This window comes from Triturus cristatus, chromosome 3_2, assembly GCF_964204655.1.
Source record: "Triturus cristatus chromosome 3_2, aTriCri1.1, whole genome shotgun sequence".
Classification (NCBI taxonomy): Eukaryota; Metazoa; Chordata; class Amphibia; order Caudata; family Salamandridae; genus Triturus; species Triturus cristatus.
Window position 1 is genome coordinate 917,371,506 of NC_140584.1, and position 24,542 is coordinate 917,396,047.

Genomic DNA, 24,542 nt, shown 5'->3' on the forward strand with positions numbered 1-24,542 from the left:
ATGCGGCTTCTTCATCAGTTCACAGCATGTTGTTTATGACTTATTTTAAATCTTTACCAGCAAACGTTTTGAGATACTTGATAATCTTTTTGTTATCAGTCTCTCCGTGTGCATCAATGAAAACATCAAATGTCGCTATCCAAGTAGTCCAACGATTGCCAATATTTTGCTTTGGCGGTGTCAAATGGTGGCAGTGGCTTCAAGAAAGCAGCAGTGTTATAAACATTTCTGGGAGTGTTTGACATTGAGGGTGTAGCTCTCTCTGGCTCCCTCGGTGGTTCATCTTGAATCGTTTGTGTGAGCCATCTCTAAGGCCTTGAGATGTGCTGACCTCTGGATCATCCTTGTTGACTTTTGGAAAGGCAACCTCAGTCTTTGCCTCCATTCTCCCAGCCTTCCACAGCGCCGCAGATATCTTCAGTCGCTTTGCATTGTCACTGGTTTGGTAAGCACAACCCCTGTACTTCCTGGGTTTAAGCAAAAGAGGAAGGTGCACCAGTAAGAAGTCCAGGTCCAAACAATATCTTTGATATATCCTTTTAATTTTCTTGTAAAAAGACTCACAGCCAACGCCTTTCGTTCCACACTGGAACTTCTTCAAGGCTGAAAACATGCAACGAAACAACATATAAATACCATTAACACCACAGAACGTCACGTGACACAAAAGTACATTCTTTCTGATAGCCAACATTTTACAAGGCTACCAGAAACAGGAAATACATCAATTATAAAGAAAAATAGACATCATCAATTAACTCCCAATAATAACAGATGTACCAAAGAATAAAAAACAAGACAACATTTATATCACATATATATTGCACAATGAGAAACATGAACAATACTACATATACATGTATGGAAACATATAACATGCACATATTGAAAACGCATTTTTTTAAAACCTATCCAGAGTATGTGGCTATACGGAGTTGATTTTATAGGGTAAGAAAACATTCTCCAAAAATAACCACAAGCTTCTACAAAAAGGGCGAAAAGAAAAGAAGAGAAAGAAGAGAGAACGGTGGGCAGGGGGGGGGGAGGGGGATGGGGAGATGAAGAGAAGTAGAAACGGTCAACAGGATTCTGTTAGACAAACAACGTGGTACGGAATACAACGTAATGATGTCCCGCATATATGAATAAATGTTCACATTCAGTATTTCTGATGGAAAGTATATCTGCATAAATATTAAAATATTTTAGGACTAAAACAACCCGATATCACAGGCCAATTGTTCAAAAGAGATGAAAAACAAGATGTACTGACAATACCCCAAGTAAGAGGCATGGACTTACCAATAGTTAGGATATGATATGGCTTCGTTGTGTTTTTCTTTTAATTCAAAGCAGGAAAGTCACCACATCAGAATGAGTAACTTTAAGTTGCAGGTGACCAAGGTGTCGGCTCCATAATACGAGCACAAAGAAAAGAAGGATTCCAATATTCTAAAAGAGAAAGCGCAGTGAATAACTAAAGTGCTAATTGTACCCCAAGGCTAAAACCAATTCTCTAATATGATTAAAATGGAGGTATATGGTGTCAAATGGGCAATAAGGTACCAAGAAATGATGACACACGGGCTACGTGTGAGGTGTAACATGGTCTAACCCTACACACCAATACCAAGCATAGACTACCAAAGTTTCCCAGGCCATGAAAACGATTTAAAGAAGTAAAATATAACCATAGTATATATACGTATAACGAGTAAGTTTAAACCGGCCAGTACCTAGATCTGAAAATATATGCCATCTCTTAAAAAGGCTGCCTTCTTGAGTGGTAATAGTAAATAAAGTAAATAAACGATACCACAAAGTGAAAGGGTCATATGATACTCGAGTGCAAAAGTACGCTAATATTAGCAAGTTTATCAGGAATAAAAACCTAGATGGTTGCTGCGTACTGCAAGCATATCCCAAAACTGTAATAGACGTGTTACCGTATATGAGTGGCGTAAGCCATCGTGTACGGAAAAACGTTACGTGATGAATCAAACTATCCACAGCAAATACTGTTAATAGTACCACCGATGGTGCAGGCGACTCCTACCTGTAGAATCCAACAACCCCAACGTGTCCTGGGAAAATGTAACAGCAAAGTGCAGAGAACGAGTAAACCTGCACCGGGCCATGTTTAAATCTAAAACATCTAGAGCCCATAGAAAGAGTCGGTCACCTGACGTCTTGCGTATCACGTGATACCACCAAGGGGAGTCGGAAAAGATGAAGCCGCCATGATGAAATGGTGTAATAACCCATCCGAAACATGGTAAAAGATGTAAAAATGCGAGTAAATCTACATAAAGACACACCAACACGTTAATATTGTGAACGAATACAAGCATAAGCAAAAAGAGTATGCAGCAAGTAATTATCAAGTAAGGTCTCAAACACCCACATACCAAACACACAAAGAATACAAACCGCCATGATGGAATGGTGTATTGTCATATCCGAAATACAATGCAAATGCCGAAAAGCGTGTAAATCTACATAAATTGCGGTTATACTTATTGATGGATCCGTAGTTTGAGGGAGTAGAAACCATGTAAAAATACAAGCATGGCAAAGATAGTTGACTAAAAGAATCATTCCATGCCCCAATTCAATTTACAAACTATGAGGATGCAGCTACAGAGGGAAGAAAAAGATAACAAATGAAGAAAGCCCTATATGGTAGCATAATGTCTTATACACCTACATGTCACATTAATTCTGCAGGAGACACACAGAGAATACAAAAAATAAAAAATAAGAAAATAAAGAATAAAGAATAAATAATAAAACGACCCCACATGTACCTAGCTTGGGCAAGTTTAGTTATATATGACAATAGTTGTCCCCCAAAAGTTATGAATCCATAAGCAGTACAGTTGTTTTTCATAATCCCTTTAACGATGTGGGGTATCAATCACGATAAATATACTGGAAAAAGAATTTTCACCTAGAGGAAATAGTGCATCTCTGAATCGGAGTTGTGTCCCAGTATAGTGGCACACAATCGACAAATCCATTTGGATTCTAGCTGTCTTAGGACAAGTCCCCGATCAGAACCCCTCCTACCTATAGGTACATGGTCAATGCCATAGAACCAAAAGTTATTGGCCCCAGTGTGTTTGACATTATAGTGCTCAGAGGGCCCTCCTGTGTTCCTGTATGCGAGTTTTCAAACATCTTATGGTGCTGCCTACATATATGGTATTACAATCACATCTCAGAATATAAACCACATGGGTTGTATTGCAATTAATAAATTGGCTGATAGTGTAGACCCGTGAGCTGTTATGGGAAAAGGACTTGGTCTTATTTTTTCCACTTCCACAAATGTTACAAGACCCACACGTGAAAAAACCGTTGGGTTTTTTCAGTATCCAATTAGCATTATTTGGAGGGGACACAACATAACTGGGGCATAACTGTTTCCTCAAAGAGGTCCCTCTTTTATATGTAATGGCAGGCATTTTAGAAATGCAGTCTTTTAATCCCACAACAGAGGAAAGGAGATGCCAATTTTTTCGTAGGATGTTAAAAATGCCATTGCTATGTGTGGTTTATTTTGTAACAAATCTCAATCTGTTATCATTTTTTATTTTCCTTCGTGTATTTGACCCGTCGAGCAATGTGGAGTCCCTATTTGTGCCAATGATTCTAAATTCAGCTTTGTCTAATGCTTTAGTATTATAGCCTCTGTTTTCAAACCTTTTCCTTGTTGTCTTTATATTGTACAAGAAATCCTCCTCAGTGCTGCAGTTCCTCCTAATGCGAGTCATTTCGCCATAGGGGATGTTATTGATAACAGAATTAGCATGGGCACTAGATGCGTGTAACAGTGCATTACACGCCGTTTCTTTTCTGAACAGTCTGCTCTGTATCACCCCATCCTTGATGTAAAAGTTTATGTCTAGAAAGTTAATATTGTCCTTGTGGTAAGACATAGTAAATCTGACATTGAACACATTATCATTTAGATAATTGAAATATTGCTGCAACATTTCAACAGACCCTGACCAAAGGCAGATGACATCATCGATGTACCTCCCCCAGAACACAATGAATTCAGTCCAGGGGGAGGCCACCCGGGCCCAGGCATGCTCCTTCTCGCACCACCCCATAAAGAGGCAGGCGTACGAGGGAGCAAACCCGGAACCCATCGCAACGCCCTTGGTCTGTTGGTACCAATTAGAGTCATGTAGGAAAAAATTGTTCATCAAGATAATGTCAACCATTTCGACAATCTTTTCATTATGTTCGTAGGGATCAGCGCCTTCCCTATCAAGGAAAGTGCGCATAGCCATGATTCCAAAGTGTTTATCAATACAAGTGTATAAACTCGTAACATCTAAGGTAACAAACAAAAGTTCTTCTGACCACTGGAAGTTCTTAAATTTAACCAGGATTTCTTTGCTGTCCTTAATATACGACGGAAGGTCCACCACATATTTTTGTGTCCACAAATTTGGAAAGGTTCTCAGTCGATGAACCCACCCCAGAGATAATAGGTCTCCCCGGGGGAAAGGGACCCCCTTTGTGTATTTTAGGTAAGGCATAAATACAAGGATATCATGGACAGTCAACTCTAAGGTATCTATATTCATCCTCTGAGATGAGACAAACATCTTTCCATTCACTAAGCCTGGCATTGATAGTGGCGATTAAGTTAGAGATGGGATTATGTGCAATGGACTTGTAACACGAAGTATCGCTAAGTTGGCGATTGATTTCATTTAAATAGTCAAGGCGGTTCATGATAACTACGTTACCGCCCTTGTCTGCTTCGCGTATCACAATCGTGGTGTCCTCCCTCAGATGTTTAAGGGCCAGTCTTTCAGATTTAGAGATATTCTCTGTTGGTTTGGGCTTATATTTGTTAGGTACTTCCAATGCATATAATTCCTCTGATACTTTTTTGTAAAAGGCATCAATATTTGGATCATAGCCAAAAGTAGGCATAAACTTGGATTTAGGACGAAAGCCACTTTCCGCATGACCATCCTGTCTGATTTAGAAATCATTCAATAGAGTTGTCTTATCGTATTCAACTTCATCACAAATAGAGAGAAGGCATTGTATATTTCTAACGTCAGCAATGGTATGCGATGCAGGCTCATGAAGAAGTACACTTTTACTGGATTCATCTGGTCTGTTTGAAAAAAAGTCGCGTAATGTTTTCTTGCCCTATAAAATCAACTCCGTATAGCCACATACTCTGGATAGGTTTTAAAAAAATGCGTTTTCAATATGTGCATGTTATATTTTTGCATACATGTATATGTAGTATTGTTCATGTTTCTCATTGTGCAATATATATGTGATATAAATGTTGTCTTGTTTTTTATTCTTTGGTACATCTGTTATTATTGGGAGTAAATTGATGCTGTCTATTTTTCTATATAATTGATGTATTTCCTGTTTCTGGTAGCCTTGTAAAATTTTGGCTATCAGAAAGAATGTACTGTTGTGTCACGTGACCTTCTGTGGTGTTAATGGTATTTATATGTTGTTACGTTGCATGTTTTCAGCCTTGAAGAAGTTCCAGTGTGGAACGAAACGCGTTGGCTGTGAGTCTTTTTACAAGAAAATTAAAAGGATATATCAAAGATATTGTTTAGACCTGGACTTCTCACTGGTGCACCTTCCTCTTTTGCTTTTCTTTCACACAACTGGTCTACAGTGGAGTCGATCTACGGCGTGCTCCGGAAGATTTGTGCACAGGAACTGAATCTTTATCTTAAAAATTGGGATTCGAAGTGCTTAACTTATGGTCAGCCGTAGCTTGTGTTTTTTTGCCTAAAATTCCTGGGTTTAAGCACCTGGCACTGAGGTCGTACCAGCTGACTTTACTCTGGTGAGTAAATAAGTGTTTTATTATTTGGCGTCTCTTTGCATGCACTTTGTCTCCACCACTTTCAAATAGTAATGTTATCTTGCAACTTGCGACTATTATTAACTGCTCCTTGAAAACCTGGTTGTATCTGCCTTTAGCATTAGCACTCCGGATTGCATATGACTGTATATTGATTAACATCACAGTATCTTTATGTACAGCCTGACCAGCAGGTTCTCGGTCACCAATAGGTAGATTTCTTTGCAACATTTCCAATTTCTTTAAAGCGACTGGAGTTGCGCTTTGACTCCACATGCGTAAAGCGGTGATTCTGTACTTTGACTGCAATACACGTTGAATGGACAAGCAGTTTGCCTGGACCACGCAAACTGTCAGAGAGAGCACTGTCGATCTTCGGGTTAGTTATCTTCTAACTCGTTGCAAGTTGTAGCGTCTTCCCCAACTGAGGAACCGGCCAAAGACTACGCCACACATGGAGCTTAGTTTTACATGTCTTTATGTGTTGTGTGTAACTGTGAACTAAACATTCTAAACCAGCCTTCAGAGCATTCCACTCTAACACTTATGTCACAGTTCTATGTAATCCATCATGAGCCAAAAGGGTTCCATCATTTCTAACTCGCAAGACACTGAATGCCCTTCTCCCTATTAGCTTTCAGTATACAAGCCAGTGTTTTGTTGGCCCTATCACTACTGTCATAATACCACTGCATGCTTTTCAAGAGCAGGTATTCTGTCTAATCAGTTTCCAATGCCTTTAACTGGGCCCCCCAATGCCATTACTTTGTGCAATATTTACAGGGAGCCCAGAAGTTTGTTCAACTGGCCTAGTTCTTCAAGTTGTGTCTCATACGGAGTTGTTTCTCTCCTGAACTACATCATCCAATGCATAATATTTCGTTTTTAGATTAGTATCTGCCTCTTTGTTATCTGACCCAAACAATATTGTGACTGTCTGTTCTGTGTTGTTGGTTATGTAGACTGGTGTACCTCAGCCTCCAGTGCTTGGTAGGAGTTCTCCACCTCTGCATGGAGAGTGGCAAGGAGATGGCTGCATGGTCCATCAGTGAGATATTTCCTATCTAGAGTGTTCCATTTTGCGTAACATGGTGTGTCAAAGAAGAAGGTGGTCAATATGCACGCAAGTCTTATGTGCAACTCAGTAGCAAGTATGGTCTCTCTCGATTGAGAGTTAAGTCCTCCAAATATCAATTAGGCCCAAATTCTGTAACCAATGACTAGTTTTCACAGAAAGAAAGCCCGTCTGTCCCATTACCTGTGCGCATCAGTTGAGAGGACCATTTATTACAATATTTAAATCCGCCCAATGATATCTTTACCCTGGCATTCTTAGAAAATCTCCTTTATTGCTCTTCTCAAGAATCTTTCAAGGCGCATATTAGGGACATAGATAAAGACAATAATGTGAGTATACTCCACCTTTGTTGGACAGTGAGAGCTAGTACGTGAGAGTCCTCCCTGCTGCAATTTCTTATGACGTCTCCCTTGAAGTCCTTCATAAAGACAAAAGCCACGCACCTGATTTTGTTACCCTGATGAGAATTATTCTTTTGGAAACTGGATTTTAACCTGTGCCTGTCCTTCTTCAGCAACTGTGTTTCCTGCAGCAAGCAGCCCTCCACTTTAAAAGAAATGTAGTCGATTCAGGATAGATAGGCGTTTAGCTGGCAAGTTAAGACATCTAAACTGATTACTCTAACCATGATAAATGGTCAACTTGCTCGCTTTCCCCCCAAATAAAGTAAGAGCCTCTGGAATCGTTAATCCTTCCCCCTTCAAACCCATGACATACTTAAATTCAAGCCTTGAAAACTTTGTCAAAAGGATAATAACTTAGAAGTGGTGCCTCTTGAATATCTGGGAGACAACTGTTCTCACCTGTATGGATCAGATATGGATGACACTAGGTTTAGTTGTGAAACATTTCGAAGATGTGGAGGGCTGAACTGGTACCACAACTGAATTACTGGAAGAGAGATATGGGTTGGTGGATGCTGGCAGAGAGTGTTCTATGAAAGCAGAGGCTGCCCTAAAAAATGTAATTAAATATTGGAGAAATGGAATAGATATTGGGGGTGGTCTGTGTACCCCTTTCGAAAGAAATGGACATAGGATTTTGAGTCATGAACACTTTGATTCTATGAATTACTGAAGAGTGGGTGAAAAGATCGGGGGGTTTTGAAGATTAACTGAAAACTTTACTATGTTTGAATATGATTTGATGCTGCAAGATTATGCTTACAGTCATTGTTACATTATTTGACAAAAACCTTTACAGCATGTGAACATGCTAGCTCAGATTAGATCATTTGGGTTTCAAAGGAGAGGTCGATTATACATTCTCAAATGAATGTGAAAAATGTAATAGCCCTTCCTCCCTTAACCCTGTCCCGCCCTGCCATGTAGCATGTCCCGCAGATGTGGCCAATGCCAACTGTTGCCCACTCAAAAATCCCCTTTTACAAGAACGTTTGTGGCTGAGGGCTCAATTAAAGTAAAGGAATATTTTCACAACTTTCCCTGCATGGGCCGCAGTGAGAATACATGCACAGTTTAATGATCTCTGCCACTTCTGGCCAATGAGAGCAAAACCAACCCTATATCGGGAGCATGTGTGCATGATTACCTGAAAGCATCATCCGAGTCCTGTTGGGACATACATGGGGTGTCTTTATATAAAGTAGAGCTCAATATTTTGTTTAGTACTGCCTTCTGTTCATTTTCCATGTCCGCTGCGGTGGGTTTGCAAGTCAACCTGGGGCTCCTATTCGTGACCTTCAGCCAATTTTTGAGGCTTTTTATCAATTAAAGATGATCTGGCCTCGGATCTTTGGTCTCGGATCTTTGGTCTGTCCTCTTGGTAATTTGCAGTAACTGTTTTGCTTATTCTAGTGATGCAACCTGTGTTGTATGATTCTGTTAGTCAAAGATAAGTCAAAAAGGATGCCCCCATTTACAGTTGATCCGGTACTCCCGCAAGAAGTCAAGCATTGGGTGGAATTATCTTCTTTTTTGGGAGCATAATGGGAGAGAGGACCTTGAAAGAGTTTAATAGAGTACCATGCGAAAGAGAAGCTATCTTTAGAATATATGGCTGCCATCATTTTCTCCTTGATCTTAAAGACAAGGGCACTCATGAGGATGTCTGGAGCGTGTCGACGAGGCAGAGAGCTTATAGGTCTGGTGTGTGATGTGTTCTGTTCAGCTGGATCTTGTTGGCATTGGATTTCCCCGGAATTGTTTACAACAGACTTTGGACACAGTTCTTAATATTCAAGCCTACAGTACCAGAAGGAAACCCTGTATCCTAATTGGCTGTTCCCATGCAACCTATTCTCAAGATTCTTTAGATGATCTTGCAAACCGAGAAGACTCAAGCACTTCTTGTCTGAGAAACTGCTGGTGTATTTCCTTGGTAAATGTAGTTTTTTCTAAGGAAACTTTGGGGCATATTTACAACGAGGCGATAATAAATTATCGCCGCTTTAGCGGCCGTTTTCGGCCGAAAAGCGGCGATAATTTTATCGCTATATTAGCAAGGTCACGCTAACGCGTGAAACCTTGCTTTAGCGTGGGGATTCCTAACGCCCAGCTTTGCATCTCTAATGAGATGCAAAGTTGGTGTTCCTGACCTGACATGATAGGAGAAATGTCGCTAAGCGACATTTCTCCTATCGTCAAGCCCCACGCTATGAAGCATAGCGTCAGGAAAAGTAGCGATAACACCTGTTATCGCTACTTTCCTAACACCTGCTTCAGGACTGACTTAGCCATGATATCCTATGGAAGGAGGGTATCATGGCTAAGTTTGTGAGTCCATATCAACAAGGTAACGTGAGATTATAGCTGGGTTTCCAGCGATAATCTCAAGTTAGCGTCAGGATTTTTATCGCTATTGAGATAAGCGTTGCTAATAGCACGCTATCTCAGCGATAAAAATCCGCGCTAGCCGGCGATAATTATCCTAAGTGCGCTTTGCGATAATTATCGCCGGTTGTTGTAAATATGCCCCAATGTTCTCCAATATCCTTGGTCATGTCCCCTCTTAAGGAGGAGAAATTCTTCTTGAGACCTCAAAATAGGAAAGTTAGAAATTGCTGTGTCACTGGTACTTCTGTGTCCAATCGTCTGCACCACCTTCCACGTCTGCCACGCTTTTAATGTCTTGCGCACAGTATGTTTCGTGGTTTCTAGTTTCAATAGAAGACCACGAAAACAGGGGCTTATTTACAAGTCCATTGCATCGCCAATGGGTCACTTTTTTCGACGTGCCGGTGGCGCAGAGTGCCTACGATATTTACAAGGCCACGTAAATTCAGCCTGCGTGGCTTTTCATGGCCTTGTAAATATAGCCCCCTTTCATGCATTACTCTGTGTGAAAGGAGCACTCCATTGGTGTTGCTGAAGATGCTCCGATGCAACATAGATAGAACCTGATGCATTCCCAGATTTAAAAGGTTCTGTAAACCTGGGAATGCATCAGATTCCTATGCCTTCCCAGGGGAGGCATATGGGAGGCACAGCAAGGAGAAATACCTTTATTCCTCCTTGTTTTTCCATTTTCTATGTGTGCTGCATTCTGTCCATTCCTGCCCTTTTCTTTTGACATACGGCAGCGCAGCAGGAAGGCTTGCTGTGTTGCAGTGCGACAAAATATTGTAAATGAGGCCCACCCTGTCTTTCTTTGCTCTTGCAGTTGCCATCTCTCAAAGGCTGTATCTTCCAAGTGAACCCATCTTCCTAGTGGGCGCTTCTATCCACTAACTCCACCACTGCAACAGCACATGCAATGAGGGAAGGCCACTGCTCTGGGGCTGAGTTTAAGTACAGTGGGGCTAATTTACAAGGAATTTACACATATTCATAGATGCGTCAGTTTCCTTGCATCAGCACCAAATGTCCTTGCGCCAATATTGATGCGCTGTATTTACAATGCAGTGCTCTATGGCACAAGTATTAACAGATGCATCTGTTGGTGCAAAAGTGACGCATTGCTAGAGTTGCTCATGAAAGTGACGCAACTCCAGCAATGCGCCACAATAGATGGGTGAGTCCCATTCAAAAAGCCCTACGTGATTCCTTACGCCTGGTCTGAGCAGGCATAGGGATTTTGACGCAGTGAAGGCATAGAGTGACGCAGTGAAATCTTTTAGATTTCACTGCGTCAGTTCTACATGTCTTTTTGTGTGGGAACGCCTACCCTGCATACATTATACCTGACGCAGGTATAATGTGACGCAGGGCTTTACAACGGGACGCATCTCCCTAGATGCGGCACGTTGTAAATGGGCCGCAACATTTACGTCGTGGCTGCGTCACAAAAGTGACGCACCGGCGGTGCAAAAGTCACTTAAGGGGCTTGTAAATCTGCTCCAGTATTTGGTACTGCTAGGGTACCTTTCCAGTACAAACCCTATGCTAAACATCATGCATACACCATTGCACAATGGTGCAAGGATGTGTGCGTGGTGTAAGGCAGCCTAAAGTGCATTATCCCAGGCTGAGAGAGCAAAAGCACACTATCATAGCAAGATATAGTGTTGTTCTGCTCTCGCCCTTTCACACAAAGCTGCGCTGCATGAAACAATAGAAAATTTGGCTCCACATATATATTGGGGGAAAAAGGTAAACAAAAAGCCCCAGAAGGAGAGTACAGCTGGTTGAAAAGACCAGACAGGTTGTAGCTAACAGGCAAGCTATTGTGCAACTTGACACAACTACAGTCAGAATAATCTATGAATCGTTTTTTGCATCATTCTGAAAGAACATCATACCTAGGGGAAAACAAGTGCTAGGATAACCTGTGAAAAGATAGTAGGGCTGGGTAGACGGTGTCTCACATGACAGATTTACCTCTGAAACATTGGTAGACTTGATTCTGATTTAATAATATCTGACTCGCCACTTAAGCTGGTGGCTGGGCTCAGTAATTTCCTGGTACATATTTTGCATACACAGGAGTTGACAACATGCACTTAAAGGCTTCCAATAAAACACAGCAACAAATTAACATTAACTCTTACCCGTGTGAATTAATTCCAAAAATAGAAGGATGACATAAAAGCCCCTGGGACGAATCAACCTTCGGCAGCAGATCATATGGGAAACACTGAACCAAAGCCTGCATGTGTGCTGAACAGCGCTGCATGAATTCCACCATCTTCAAGAAAAATATGACATGAGGCACAGGTCATTCATTTCTCTAATGGGAACATCTAAAACGCTTGTTTGAGGAGACTGCTGGTTAGTGGAAATTCTTCAAGAGCATACAAAGGAACCAGAACAAATATATACGTCTAAATGCCATGTACACAATGACTACCCTGCCAAGTTTATAAGAAATTTGTACAGTGCACACTAACAATATGACTACAGAAATGCTTATGCATTACAAATAGTAGAATCCATAAATTAGTAATGCCTGAAAGACTGATCATGATCTAGAGATAACAAAAATAATAAAATAGTTAAGGAACAATTGGCATTAGAAAAGCAATTTCTTGAGATTTTTTCAGAATTTGGACAACATTTGTATTCAATAAAAGCAACAGGAGAGGACCTGACTATATGTGCCACTGCAGATTAACAGCATGTTTTTCAATAATGTACGTAGGAGCTTACATGAAAGGGGAATGTCATAGCGTGGATGTAGGTAATACTGGGGCATATCAACAACAACCGGCGATAATTATCGCTCAGCGCTCTTAGCGTGAGGATAATTATCGCCGGCTAGCGTGAATTTTGATCGCTGAGATAGCGTGCTATTAGCAACGCTTATCTCAATAGCGATAAAAATCTACACGCTAACAGGCTAACGTGAGATTATCGCTGGAAACCCAGCGATAATCACACGTTACCTTGTTGATAGGGACAGGCAAACTTAGCCATGATATCCTCCTTCCATAGGATATCATGGCTAAGTCTGAAAATTAGCAGACGTAAAAAAGCAGCGTTAACCGCGGTTAGCGCTGTTTTTTTTGTCTCTAACAGGGTTAGCGACATTCTTGATAATAGGAGAAATGTCGCTTAGCGACATTTCTCCTATTATTTTACTCTGGAACGTCCCCTTTGCATCTCATTAGAGATGCAAGGGGAAGCGTAGAGTAAAAGGGTGCTAACATGCAAATTTGCGTGTTAGCATCCTGTTGTTGATAGGGTGCTAGTTTTATCTCTGCTTTTTTGGCTTTTAAAGCCAAAAAAGCAGAGATAAAGCCCTTGTTGATATGCCCCACTGTCTTTTTCATGTACTAGTGTGATCGTAAAATATCTGTGCAAGACCAGACGTCTCTTTAAAATTTGACTATGATTTAATTGTAAGAAAATGTAATTCTCTTAGTCTGAAATAGGGAAGTAGCAACTAGACCTTTGTGATCTGTAGAGCACGTAGTGGAGTTGTGACTACAGGGTGGACTACTAAATCAGAAGAGAGCACAAGGCCTATGAAAAAAAACGATTTACCTGAGGACTGCGCTCCTTCCCTGCCATGAGCGCCCAGGCATGCGGGTTCCTTCCATCATTATCATGGAGTCGCAAGTCCCCTCCTGCCTCCATCATCCTACTGAGAACACAGTGGTTTCCCGAAAAAGCTGCTGCATGCACAGGTGTGCTCCCATCATTACAGCGGCTGAAAATTAAATTTTTATTAGAATTTAGGAGGGCAGATAAGACTAGAACTAAACAATCCACTTTATCATTTGTTTGACTCCCAGGCAACAAATTAGTATAACAAAGCTACAGTGATTTCAATTGGTCTGAGCAGTATACATCTAAATGAGATGGCTGCAAAGTGCATATGTGCCACAGGTGAGTCATTGGTTAGCATTAAACTGTATAAAACCTTTGAAAGTTGGGTAATCTATGGGGCATATTCAGTGACACTTTGCTCTGAGTTTGGGTCACACAACGCACAGAAAGTGTAAAAAAAATGCTAAACCATGTCTAAGCATAGACGTTTGTACTGGGAAGGCAGCCTTCCAGTACAAAACCAATGTTTGATGTAAGAAATTGGTTACTGGTTAAATGGGGTGAACCCCTACTCAAGCAGCAACCACAATCCACGTCAGGGTGAAGGCACAAGCAATTCCCAAATTAATCTGTGATCAACAGTCTGGTAACTTGGCACAGCGCAGTCAGGCTTAACTTAGAGGCACTGTGTAATGTATTTATGTAGTACTTCAAACAGTAATAAACTGAAAACACAACAAAAAAATCCCACACTAATTTAGGAAAATAGAGGAAATTAAATAAATAAATCAAGACCAAACGAACAAAAATCCAATCAGTAGAACTGGAGATATGACATTTTAAAGATAGCAATGAATATAAAGCCGGAAAGCACAAAGGGGCTTATTACAATGGTGGTTGGTCAGACCAGCTACCACCCACTGCCATCATTGTGGGCAGGAGACCGTCCGATAATGAGTCGGCCGTCCCGCTAGCCCTATTAGGATACAACCGCCATGCAAGCAGTTGTAAAATGCTTTTTTCTACTGCAGTTTGTGCTGTGGGCCAGGAAGAGGCCCGCAGCACAAGCCGCAGGAGAAAAAGGCTCTTTGTGCACATCCATGCTCCGTGTGCCATGCACCATGTGGTGCTTGGCACGCAGGGCATGGATGTGTGGCGGGGCACTACATGCGCCCCACAAGCAACTTAGCAGTGATCCACGAGGCCCGGGGCCCTGCTTGGGGCCGCCAAAGTCAGTTTCTGTATAACTATTCACGGTAGTAGGACCACCATGAAGAGGCAGTCGGAAAAGGATATCCTAATCCCTACGGCAGTGCATGTGCAGGCACCGCCTAAACTGTAGGGTTAAGAATCCAACTGCCATCTAGACAGGATCTTTGATCCTGTCAGAGGCTGCAGTCCTACCCCCGACCTCTGAAGTCTGACCGGCTTCATTGTAATGTAACGGTTGGACCGATGCCCTGGATAGCGAGCGAACTGCTACTGACAGCCTGTCGGTGGCAGTCCGCCCGCCACTGTAATGAGGACCAAAGTGTCAACTGTAGTTATCGGGTTGTGCCAGATCGGGACAAAATTACAAGTTCAGGCCAAACGTGAGAGAAAGCGGGATGGCTGCTTGGAACCAGCTAGGCCCGTTGAACACTAGTACCTCAAATCCTGGTTGCGCAGTATTGCAAGGTCCTGCGCTGAGGATGCATCACACAGCCAAGGCAATGAGTGGTCCTAGTCGGAGATGTGTCACTCTGCGCCCATTCTGAGGACCTGCAAAGCTGCGATGTGAAGTCCTGTATCATCGTTGAGGAGGCTGTTGACAAGGATGCTTGCGTTGCGAAGTCCTCCATGGAGGATGCGTCGCGTACCGGTCGCTTTCGAAGAAGTTGCGGAGCTTGCTATGCAGAGTCCTGCAGCGCAATTAAGGCTGCTGTCAATGACGGGCTTGTGATGTGAGGGTCTGCGTTTGGGATGCATCCCACATTGCCGCTTCCAATGAAGCTGTGGGCTGCATCGGGAAAGTTCACGCAGCAGAGAAGATTGAACAGGTCATACTTTGGTTGAGATACATTGAAGACCTGTTCAACTAAGGAGGGGACGCAGTCTCAGAGACCTCCTTGTCGATAGTGACATCACCATGACGAGACAGGTGAAGGAACATAATCTTCAAGGTTTCTTCCCCTATGGTCATTATCAGGCCTGTAGGAATAGTCACATACATAAAGAATTCACGACAGCCAGGTAGATTTCCACCAGAGTAATGCCTCAATTCCTGACATGCAGCTCTTCCTTCGTCATATATATCTTAGATTGTCCCTGCAAACTCATGTATGTGGGTAGTACCTCCCAGATGGGTAAAAAGAGGATGCTCGAACATGAAGGCAATTAACAACAAGGATCCCCACTTTCCTGTAGCAGCATATTTTGAGGACAGGCATTTTTCTGACAGTTCCCTTGTGTCATACTATACCATGAAGCAGATACCCAATAGGATCCGGGGTGGAGACAGAGTACTTAGACTCAGGAAGAGGGAGTCTCAATACATCATAGACTTACAAACTAAGAGCCCGGGTGGGCTCAATCTCGATGAGGAATGGGGGTCTATCTACATGATGCATAATGCTTCTCCTTCAAGACTTCTCCTCTCTTGTCTGTTCCTTTGTGCTATATACCTATCTGGTAGCCAGTCATTAACTGTAGATCTTCATTCTGTGTGCCTTCAAATAGGAACCGTGGGTTTAATATATGTTTGTAACTGAAAGTTTAACATCAGTTTTTAATGTTCTTTAAGTTTTTTCTGGTTACAGGAGGAAAGGAAGATACCCACTCTGTTACGTCGGTGACACCAAAACGGGTTCCCTAACCCCTTTTGCGGAGGCACGATCTGGTGAGGCACCGTCAGAGAAGACTTCTGCACATTTTCAGTAATCTTTGTCAGTCTGTGACATTTCGCACTTGGGACCGTATGAGTCCCATTACATGACAATGTGATAGAGTAACAATAGAAATTCCCCTCTTATAAGTCATGACTGTAGCTGTGGGTAGTCAGTCCTTTTTATGACTTTCACAATTTCTCCCCATGGCATGAGATTATATCCTCCATCTATAAATTCCTCTGATTAGTGTCGTCCTTACCCGCCCCCATTTTTGGGTCACGACTTTCGTATGCAGGAGGCTGTGCGGCACATGGCCATGCTCCCACGCAGCACTGCTACCAGAGTGGGTAGGTTACTCAAGACCCATCCAAGCGCTTCCCGTTTGGACCTCTCATTCTACCCCGATGCATTTGCATTTTCGAGTTTTCTCACACACACGCGGTTTAGAACCAGCTCGGAATGACTATCTCACTTATACATAGACAGTATCTAGAGAGCACTCACTCTTCAGACCGTAAGGATTGGAGGGCCAAAATTAACTGCATATTACTCTTTCAAATACTAGTGATGACACGGAGACCTAATAACATTGATTGTTTTGCATGTCACAATACCTTACAACAGGGCAGTGTGTGTTGGCACTTTTAGACATTAAAGTTTTGGTGTTGATAGTGAGAAGAACTATTAATTCCACTTAGCTATACTGTTAGGTATATACAACCTTCGACATATCGTCTCCCTCTGTAAAAACAGTTGTCATAATTACCATAATACAGTTCAGTTGTTTGATATGTATGCTGTAATACATTCCAACATGGCCGCTGTATTTTACTTGCTTTCTGCCATGAAAGTCCCTTGTTGATGTTTATACCACAGCCATTTATACACACTGTGGGGCATATCAACAAGGCGGCGCTATAAAAAAGCGGCGATAATTTTATCGCTTTATCAGCAAGGTCATGCTATCGCGTGAATCCTTGCCTTAGCGCCCTTTCCTGTAACGCCCAGCTTTGCATCTGGCGTTCGGTCCCAAAATAACTGGAGAAATGTCGCTAACCGACATTTCTCCAATTATCAATGGGCATACTAACAAGCACAGCGATAAGAAAGGTAGCGCTAACCACGGTTATCGCTACTTTCCTTACGCCTGCTTTCAGGTTGACTTAACCATTATATCCAATGGAAGGTGGATATAATGGCTAAGTCCACCCTGCCCTATCAACAAGCTACCGCCAAATGTTGTGCGATTATCGCTGGATTTCCACATTTGGCAGGTTGCGCCTGGAATTTTATCGCTGTTGAGATAAGCGTTGGAGATAGCACACTATCTCAGAGATAAAATTCAGCGTTAGCCGGCGATAATTATTCTAGCGCTAAGTGCGCTTAGTGATAATTATCGCCGGTTGTTGATGATATGCCCCTTAATTGGTGAAAAATCTCATGTGATCAAGACTGCGGGGAAGTTGAAACGCAGAACAAGAAGATGATGGATTAAATCAACTTATACTGCAACATTTAAAGTGTCCTGAGAGTGCGTTTATGCTTTGCTTCTGAATTTTGATATCTGGCGTGCTCTGCCGGCACACAAACCACTTGATAGAAGTTACAAACCACCATTTAAGATTGTTTATGTGCATGAAGGGACACCTTCCTGCAGATAAACAATCATTCCCCCCACCGCAAGGGTGACTGAGTTGGCACTAGGAAGCTGTAATTAGTACCAAAGCAGGGGGAAACGCAGGACTGCCTCATACTGTTGTAAAAACGGTGCAGCCCTGCATTTCAAAAGTGGTTGAGCGCGGCATTAAGCCAAGAAGGCTAACGCTGCGCTCCGTCACTCCTTTGTAAATATGCCCCTTTGTGCTGGGTTTGCATCACTGTTGGGATAGTAAATATGGGCCTCAGTGTCTTTTGACCACGCCCTTGGTGACCTGTTCCTAGTCTTCTATCTGAGGCACTCAACGTGTGCCTTGCAGAATTCGTCCTGGGTATGTCCTGCAGCAGCTAGCAAACCCTACATCTCTAGATCTCACCCACAAGCCAAAACTTAGCCTGCTTCAGGTGTCTCATTCTCCTCTTTCTCTAGAGCATGGGGCTAGACGTCATGGCCAGTGCCTTCTCAGACTCAGCCCCAATTTGCATACTACCTTGCTCTAGGTTAGGGAAATCTGGTATGATGCAGTCTTGTGAGTCTGACATCAAGTGTGTCCTCTGGTCAATCCAGCTGACATGGTCCAAGCCATGTAAGCTTCTGGTACTAAACCAGAGGAAATCAAACCATTGTCCAAGAAAAATCCAGCACCTTGCTTCTCTCTCATTCCATTAATGACCGTTGTATCGAAGAAGAATTTTGGTACAACTGCAATTAGCATGTCTGAGGGCGAACAGAAAGGGTCCTCGGTGGCCATAGCCTCACCTCTGAGAGTGGATGCATCAGCTGAACATGTTCAGGGGCTTACCCATTCAAGTTTAACTTTAAGTCCATGGTGCAACTGCAGGAGACGAGTGGCAGCCCCAAAACAGGTATGTTACTCAGATACTGTGAGTGTGCAAACAGAGCCAATTTCATGCTCTTCTCACCGTTTAGACCATCTGTCTGATGCCCACTCGAGCAAGTTTAATGTTGCTTTGAAGGCTAAATTGGACCCCATCACATCACGGCTGGCACTGATTGAATCCAAACTATGACAGACCCTGGACTGTATGAAACATCCGGTTTACCCTTTGCAGGGACAAAGTACTCCACCATGTGGTGTTTCTAGTAAGACCTGTTTAGTCCACCTACAGAGACTTCCAGAGCACCTTAGTGCATCAGTTTCCTCACCCCCAGCTCCTTAGGCTGCCAGGGTGTTATCTGGTGTTGCTTCTATTTCCTCAGGACCCTTAACCCCCTGATTGCAATGCCCAGATTTCCGCAAGTGGTGCACCCTGTTTCCCCAAGACAGGGGTTGTAATCAACTTGCCCCCTAAAGCAACCCCATACGTTGTGGCCGTAGGGAATGTCCCCTATTAACCAAGCCTAAACTAGAATCTTACAAAGAGTTGAAAAAGAAAAGGGTTCATTGGTTCAACTCAGATTTCAACTTAGTCATGGACAGCTATGGATCCATTAACATGGTGCGAAGTGTAAATTGGGTGGGCTCTGAAGTAAAGAGGTGGGCGGGGGACTGTGTTGTGGTAAACTTTAACAAACCCACCATTACTGCACATGTTTTGACTACGTCAGGCATATTCAGATCTCATAGACCATGGTTTGACTATAACTGATCTAAGGCTCTCCATCAGCTGAAGGTTTTTATAACAGTTCAGTTCTCCAAAATAAAATGGATTACCAAGTGGAAAGTAGACACCTGCTAAATGATCAGAAGAACTACCGGCAGCTAGAAAACTATCCGACGGCAAGTTTGAAACAAAAAATCTAACTTTTAGTGGAGGATGATAAAACATGGTGTGACATTAGCAAATGGGAGGAGGATTTCCTGACAACAGGGGAATACAAAATCCCTTAGTTTTATACCCTTTCAAAAACACCCAAAAACCGAAACCCCCCCCTCTGGGTCGCCCGATATTATCAGGCATTGGTTCGCTTTTATGATTTTTTCCTCAAACCTAATGTGCAAGCCACGTTCACCTACTTAAAGGATACAAAGGATCTGCTGAGACAACTAGATTCCCTTACTTTTAACCCGGATACTTCTCTTTTGGTCAGTCTCGACATTGAGAGCCTTTACACTAACTAGCCTCCCCTAAGATGACACACTAAGGGGCATATTAACAACACATAGCGATAATTGTCGCAAAACGTGCTTAGCACGTTTTTTTCTATTATCGGCTATCGCTGGATTTTATCGCCATGATAGCGCTGTATTAACAACGCTTTGTGCATTGGCGATATAAAATTCAGCGATAGCGGCCAAAAACGCCTTCAACGCGAGAAATCTGGAGATAAATGATCAGCGATAATGGCAGAGCTCGCTGATACTGAAGTGTGGATTTATCTTCACAATTCACACCTCCCATAGGACATAATGCTAAGTCTGCTTTTTTGCAGATGTTAAAATCAGGCGATAATGGGGGCTTAGCGCGAGTTCAGGCATCACTTCACGGGTCTGCTGCCTGCTTGTTAATTTGGTGAAGCCGTGTCAGCGTGTATTGCAATGCTGTTTTCCTCAGGAACGCCTACTTTTCATCTAATTAGCGATGCAAGGCGAGGCGTTAGGAAAACTGCTGCTAACGTGCGATAATGCATGTCAGTGGCGCATTGTAAATATCGCGAAATTATAATCGCCGCTTTTCTGAGTCTTGAAAGCAGCCCTGGAGGCGACACCATGGGAACATAACACCCCGAGGTCTATTGTGCTAGATTGTGCTGAACTGGCACTCAAAGAGAACTTTTTTGAATTAGAAGGTGACGTTTTCCTGCAGACCTGCCCCACTTCTATGGGCAGCTCCTTTTCCCCGAGTGTGGCAGGCCTGTACATGTTCGAATTCGAGTAGAAATACATACTGAACCCCAGTGTCCCATTCTTGGACAAAATCATCTTTTACAAACGCTATATTGATGATGTCTTGATGATCTGGGAAGGACAGGAAGAGACTCGTACCCATTTTCTAAACTGGATAAATGCTTGTGACGTGAATCTCAAGTTCACACATAGTATGGAAAAACACAAGATCTCCTTCTTGGACACAGTATGGACAAACACAAGATCTCCTTCTTGGACGTGGAGATCATAGCCGAAAATGGAAAACTCAGGACAAAAACATATTTCAAACCAACAGCCAAAAAAATCCTCTTTTGCAATTTGACAGCTTCCACCCTCGGCCTCTAAGAGAAAACATGCCCTATGGCCAATACCTCAGACACCGGAAGAACTGTAGTGATGTGAAGGACTATAAAGAGCAAGTATCAGCCCTCACTTCCAAACTTAGAGAACGCAGAAACCCGGAAAAAATCCTGAAGACCGCCCAGAAACGGCCCCGCAATCAGAACAGGGATGGTCTTTCGGAAGACATAGGAAGAACTGACAATGTGATACCACTTACCTGTGTTACCACCTACAGCACCATCTCCAATTAGGTTTCCAGAATTATCCAAAAGCATTGGAAAATTTTACAAACAGGAAAGTTACACTGGGAAAACCAATGTTCTCCTACAAAAAAGCGAGGAGCCTAAAAGACAGCCTAGTATCAACACGTCCTGAAACACAGGCAATACAGAAACACACAATCCTAAAAGCATGGGGACTATCTAATGTCACAGGACATTTCCCATGTAGTAACTGTAGTGTCTGTCACCTCACCAAGGAAGTGAAGAGACCCAGTTTGGAACCCGGGAAGACATGGCACCTCAGGAAACACACAAATTGCAACACATGCAATGTGATTTATCTGATCACCTGTCCCTGTGGACTACGCTATATCAGCATGTCAAGTCGCAAAATAAAAGCAATAATCTGCAAACATTGCAGTAATATTAGATGCAACCGCAACACCACAAAAATGACAGATAATTTCCTGACCATTGGACACACGACTAATGTCCTCCCAATGGGTGGTCATTGAGCACATCGAAAAAGGCTGCACAAATCTCCTGAGTTTTCTACACGAGAAAGAGCAGCGCTGGGTCTATCGACTGTCAACTCATAAGATGCGCCTGAATGACAACATTCCCTGGAATGTAATTAACAATGGTTAAGCTTGTTTTTAACACAGACTTAGTGACTTCCACCTTCCCGTTTAATCGGAACCTAATTAAGCCATACTCATCAATGTATCTGCACTGACACTCAAAGTAGACCATGCAGATACCTCACGACTTTAAAAAAAAAACATATATATATATTTATATTTTTTTTGTTGATGCCTTACCTTTGTTAAAAATTGTATATTTTGTATCTCATTATCGACCCAGTTTTAAGTCCTGCGTCTTGACATTAGCACTGCTTAGCCGTTTTCCGTTAGCGCCATCGTTCCCACAAATTAACACAGGGAGTCACACACTGAGTTTTCATTTTTTAATTTTATCCTAATTCTTAGTGCATCCTCTAACTATTCCACCTGTGGCTAAACTACCCAGGTAGGTGTAATGTTGCTGGCAATGCCTGAGTAACTACAACTGACGCCAGTTGTGAGAATGATCATATATGCACTCTATTAGGCTTACGGCGGGAGAGCGCCGGGCAAGACGAAACCTTGCGGTCATATTCAGACTCGCGCATGCGCAGTAGCCCCGTTAGCGCTGTCCTCGCGCGCTACGAAACCGCGTAGCGTGCGAGGACTAGAGCGCAACACTACATATCTCCCTCCTTTTGTTAAACAAAGAATATGTAGTCCCTAAAGTCCTTCGGGTTGCTTAGCTTCCCTCTAGTTCAAAGTCTCGGAAGTGGTTTGGTCTTACCACCACTCTGCCTGCTCTTGGACGCCTTACAGGAGTGGAGGAAGCGTCTGGGTTACCATCCTCTGCGGGGCTCCCCACCTTGTCTCTCAGTGTACCCCGTTCTTCTCTCCTCGGGGTCCCGCTCTCCTCTCCAAGCTGTTCCTCCATCTCGGTTGTCACTTGATCTCCACTCTCCTCGCAGCTCCCCTCTGCCTTCATGTCCCTTTCTTCGGCTGGGTTACTTCCTTCATTTTCTCTCGGCTTTGGGTCTTGTTGTGTCTTTTCATTCTCTTCCTGGGGCCATCTTAGGATCTTGTTGCATTTGGACATGCGGTCTTGGGACCACACGTTCCGATCGCTGAGCAATGCTGCTCTATCATACACTTCTTTCACTTGTAGAGGTGAGCTGTACTTGCTGTCTCCTTTCCTTTTCCGTATAGCTAATCTGACTCTCACCTATTCTCCTCTCTCCAGTGTCGTTCCCTTCACTTTTCTCCTCTGATTGTAGTACTCTGTATATATTCTCTTAGCCTTCTCTAGATTGTGCTGTACCACCGCAGGAGACCATTTGCTAGTGATCGTCTTCTCTCTCCATGTTACGTTGTCCTTGGTGAAGGGATGTCATCCTCTTAAGATTTGAAAAGAGCTATACCCCGTGCCGGTGGAGGTGATGCGGTATGCCCATATCATGTTCTGTATCTCTTTCTCCCAAACCTTTCCCATCATGATGGCTGCTTGTATGGACCCCATTATGACCTTATTGAATCGTTCCACTTGTCCATTACTCGACGGATGATACACGGAGGTGTGTTGTATCTTGATTCCGTTCCTCTCGGCATACTTGTACCACTTTTCCGAGGTGAATTGAGGTCCATTGTCGCTCAGGATGGTTCTCGGGATACCTTCCCTGAGGAAAACTGAAGTTAGAAACTTAATCACTGTCTCCGCATCCATTACTTCCAGGATGTGTATCTCCGGCCATTTCGAGTATCTGTCGACCAGAACGCATAGATATTTGGGCGTTCCTTGGGTGTCCAGCACGGGTCCCAGAATTTCCACTGCCACTTCTTCCCATGGGCCACTCGGTAGTGTGAACTTCCCCAATGCCGGTCGTAAGGGATTCAGTGTTTTGTCAGCTCTTTGGCATTGATCGCATTCTCTTTCGTGTCTCTCCACCTGGACGTCCATTCCTTGCCACCAGTACATGTGCTTCGCTCTCATCTTGGTTTTCACTATTCCTAGGTGTCCTTCGTGTAATAGCGCGATCAGTCGAGAAACTAACGCTGCCGGGGGAATAACTTTGTCAACTCTGTACAGGAATATGCCTTTGTCCCCCACTGACAGTTCCTCTCTGACTTCATAGAATTTCCTGAGCGCCTCCCGCAACCGTCTTTTCTCAGGCCATCCATGTATTATGTTCTCTTTGACCTCACTAATCTCCCTATCTTCTTCGTACGCTTGGGTTCACTCTTGATTACTTATCACTCTTTCTGGATCTTCCATCACCGCTACCATTTCTTCCTCTTCTGTTGTTGGGTTCGGAGCTTCTTCCATAGCTGCCGCTCTACTGAGGTAATCGGCTACTTTGTTTCGTGTCCCCGGTATGTGCTCTTTATCATACCTGTACTCTAGTAGTTTTAGTGTCATCTTGGCAATGCGTGGCGTGGCACTGGCATGCCCACTCGAGGTGAGCACTTTGACTAATGGCTTGTGATCAGTTTTGAGTTTGAACCTCGTGCCCCATAGAAATTGGCGGAACTTCCCCATGGCCCACACCACCGCTAACATCTCCTTCTCGATTACGCTATATTTCTGTTCTGTGGGTGATAACGATCTTGATGCGAAACTGAGGGTCTCCGTCGTTCCTTCTCTCCTCTCCTGCATGAGGACAACCCTCAATCCTTTCTCACTGGCATCCGTCGTCAATACCGACAGTCCCAGCGGGTCATATCCCTGCAGT

The 24,542-nt window shown here is 43.2% G+C and overlaps 1 protein-coding gene across 1 annotated transcript in view; it reads right to left on the bottom strand.

Annotated features, from left to right (window-relative positions):
- Window positions 1-24,542, bottom strand: part of TEX14 (testis expressed 14, intercellular bridge forming factor) — a 1,549,829-nt gene that overhangs the window by 1,442,975 nt on the left and 82,312 nt on the right. The window contains exons 3-4 of the mRNA XM_085647123.1: window positions 13,331-13,496; window positions 11,896-12,032 (exon numbers count right to left, since the gene is read on the bottom strand). Of these exons, the coding sequence (XP_085503249.1) occupies window positions 11,896-12,032; window positions 13,331-13,496 (303 nt within the window). The remainder of the gene's footprint in view (window positions 1-11,895; window positions 12,033-13,330; window positions 13,497-24,542) is intronic.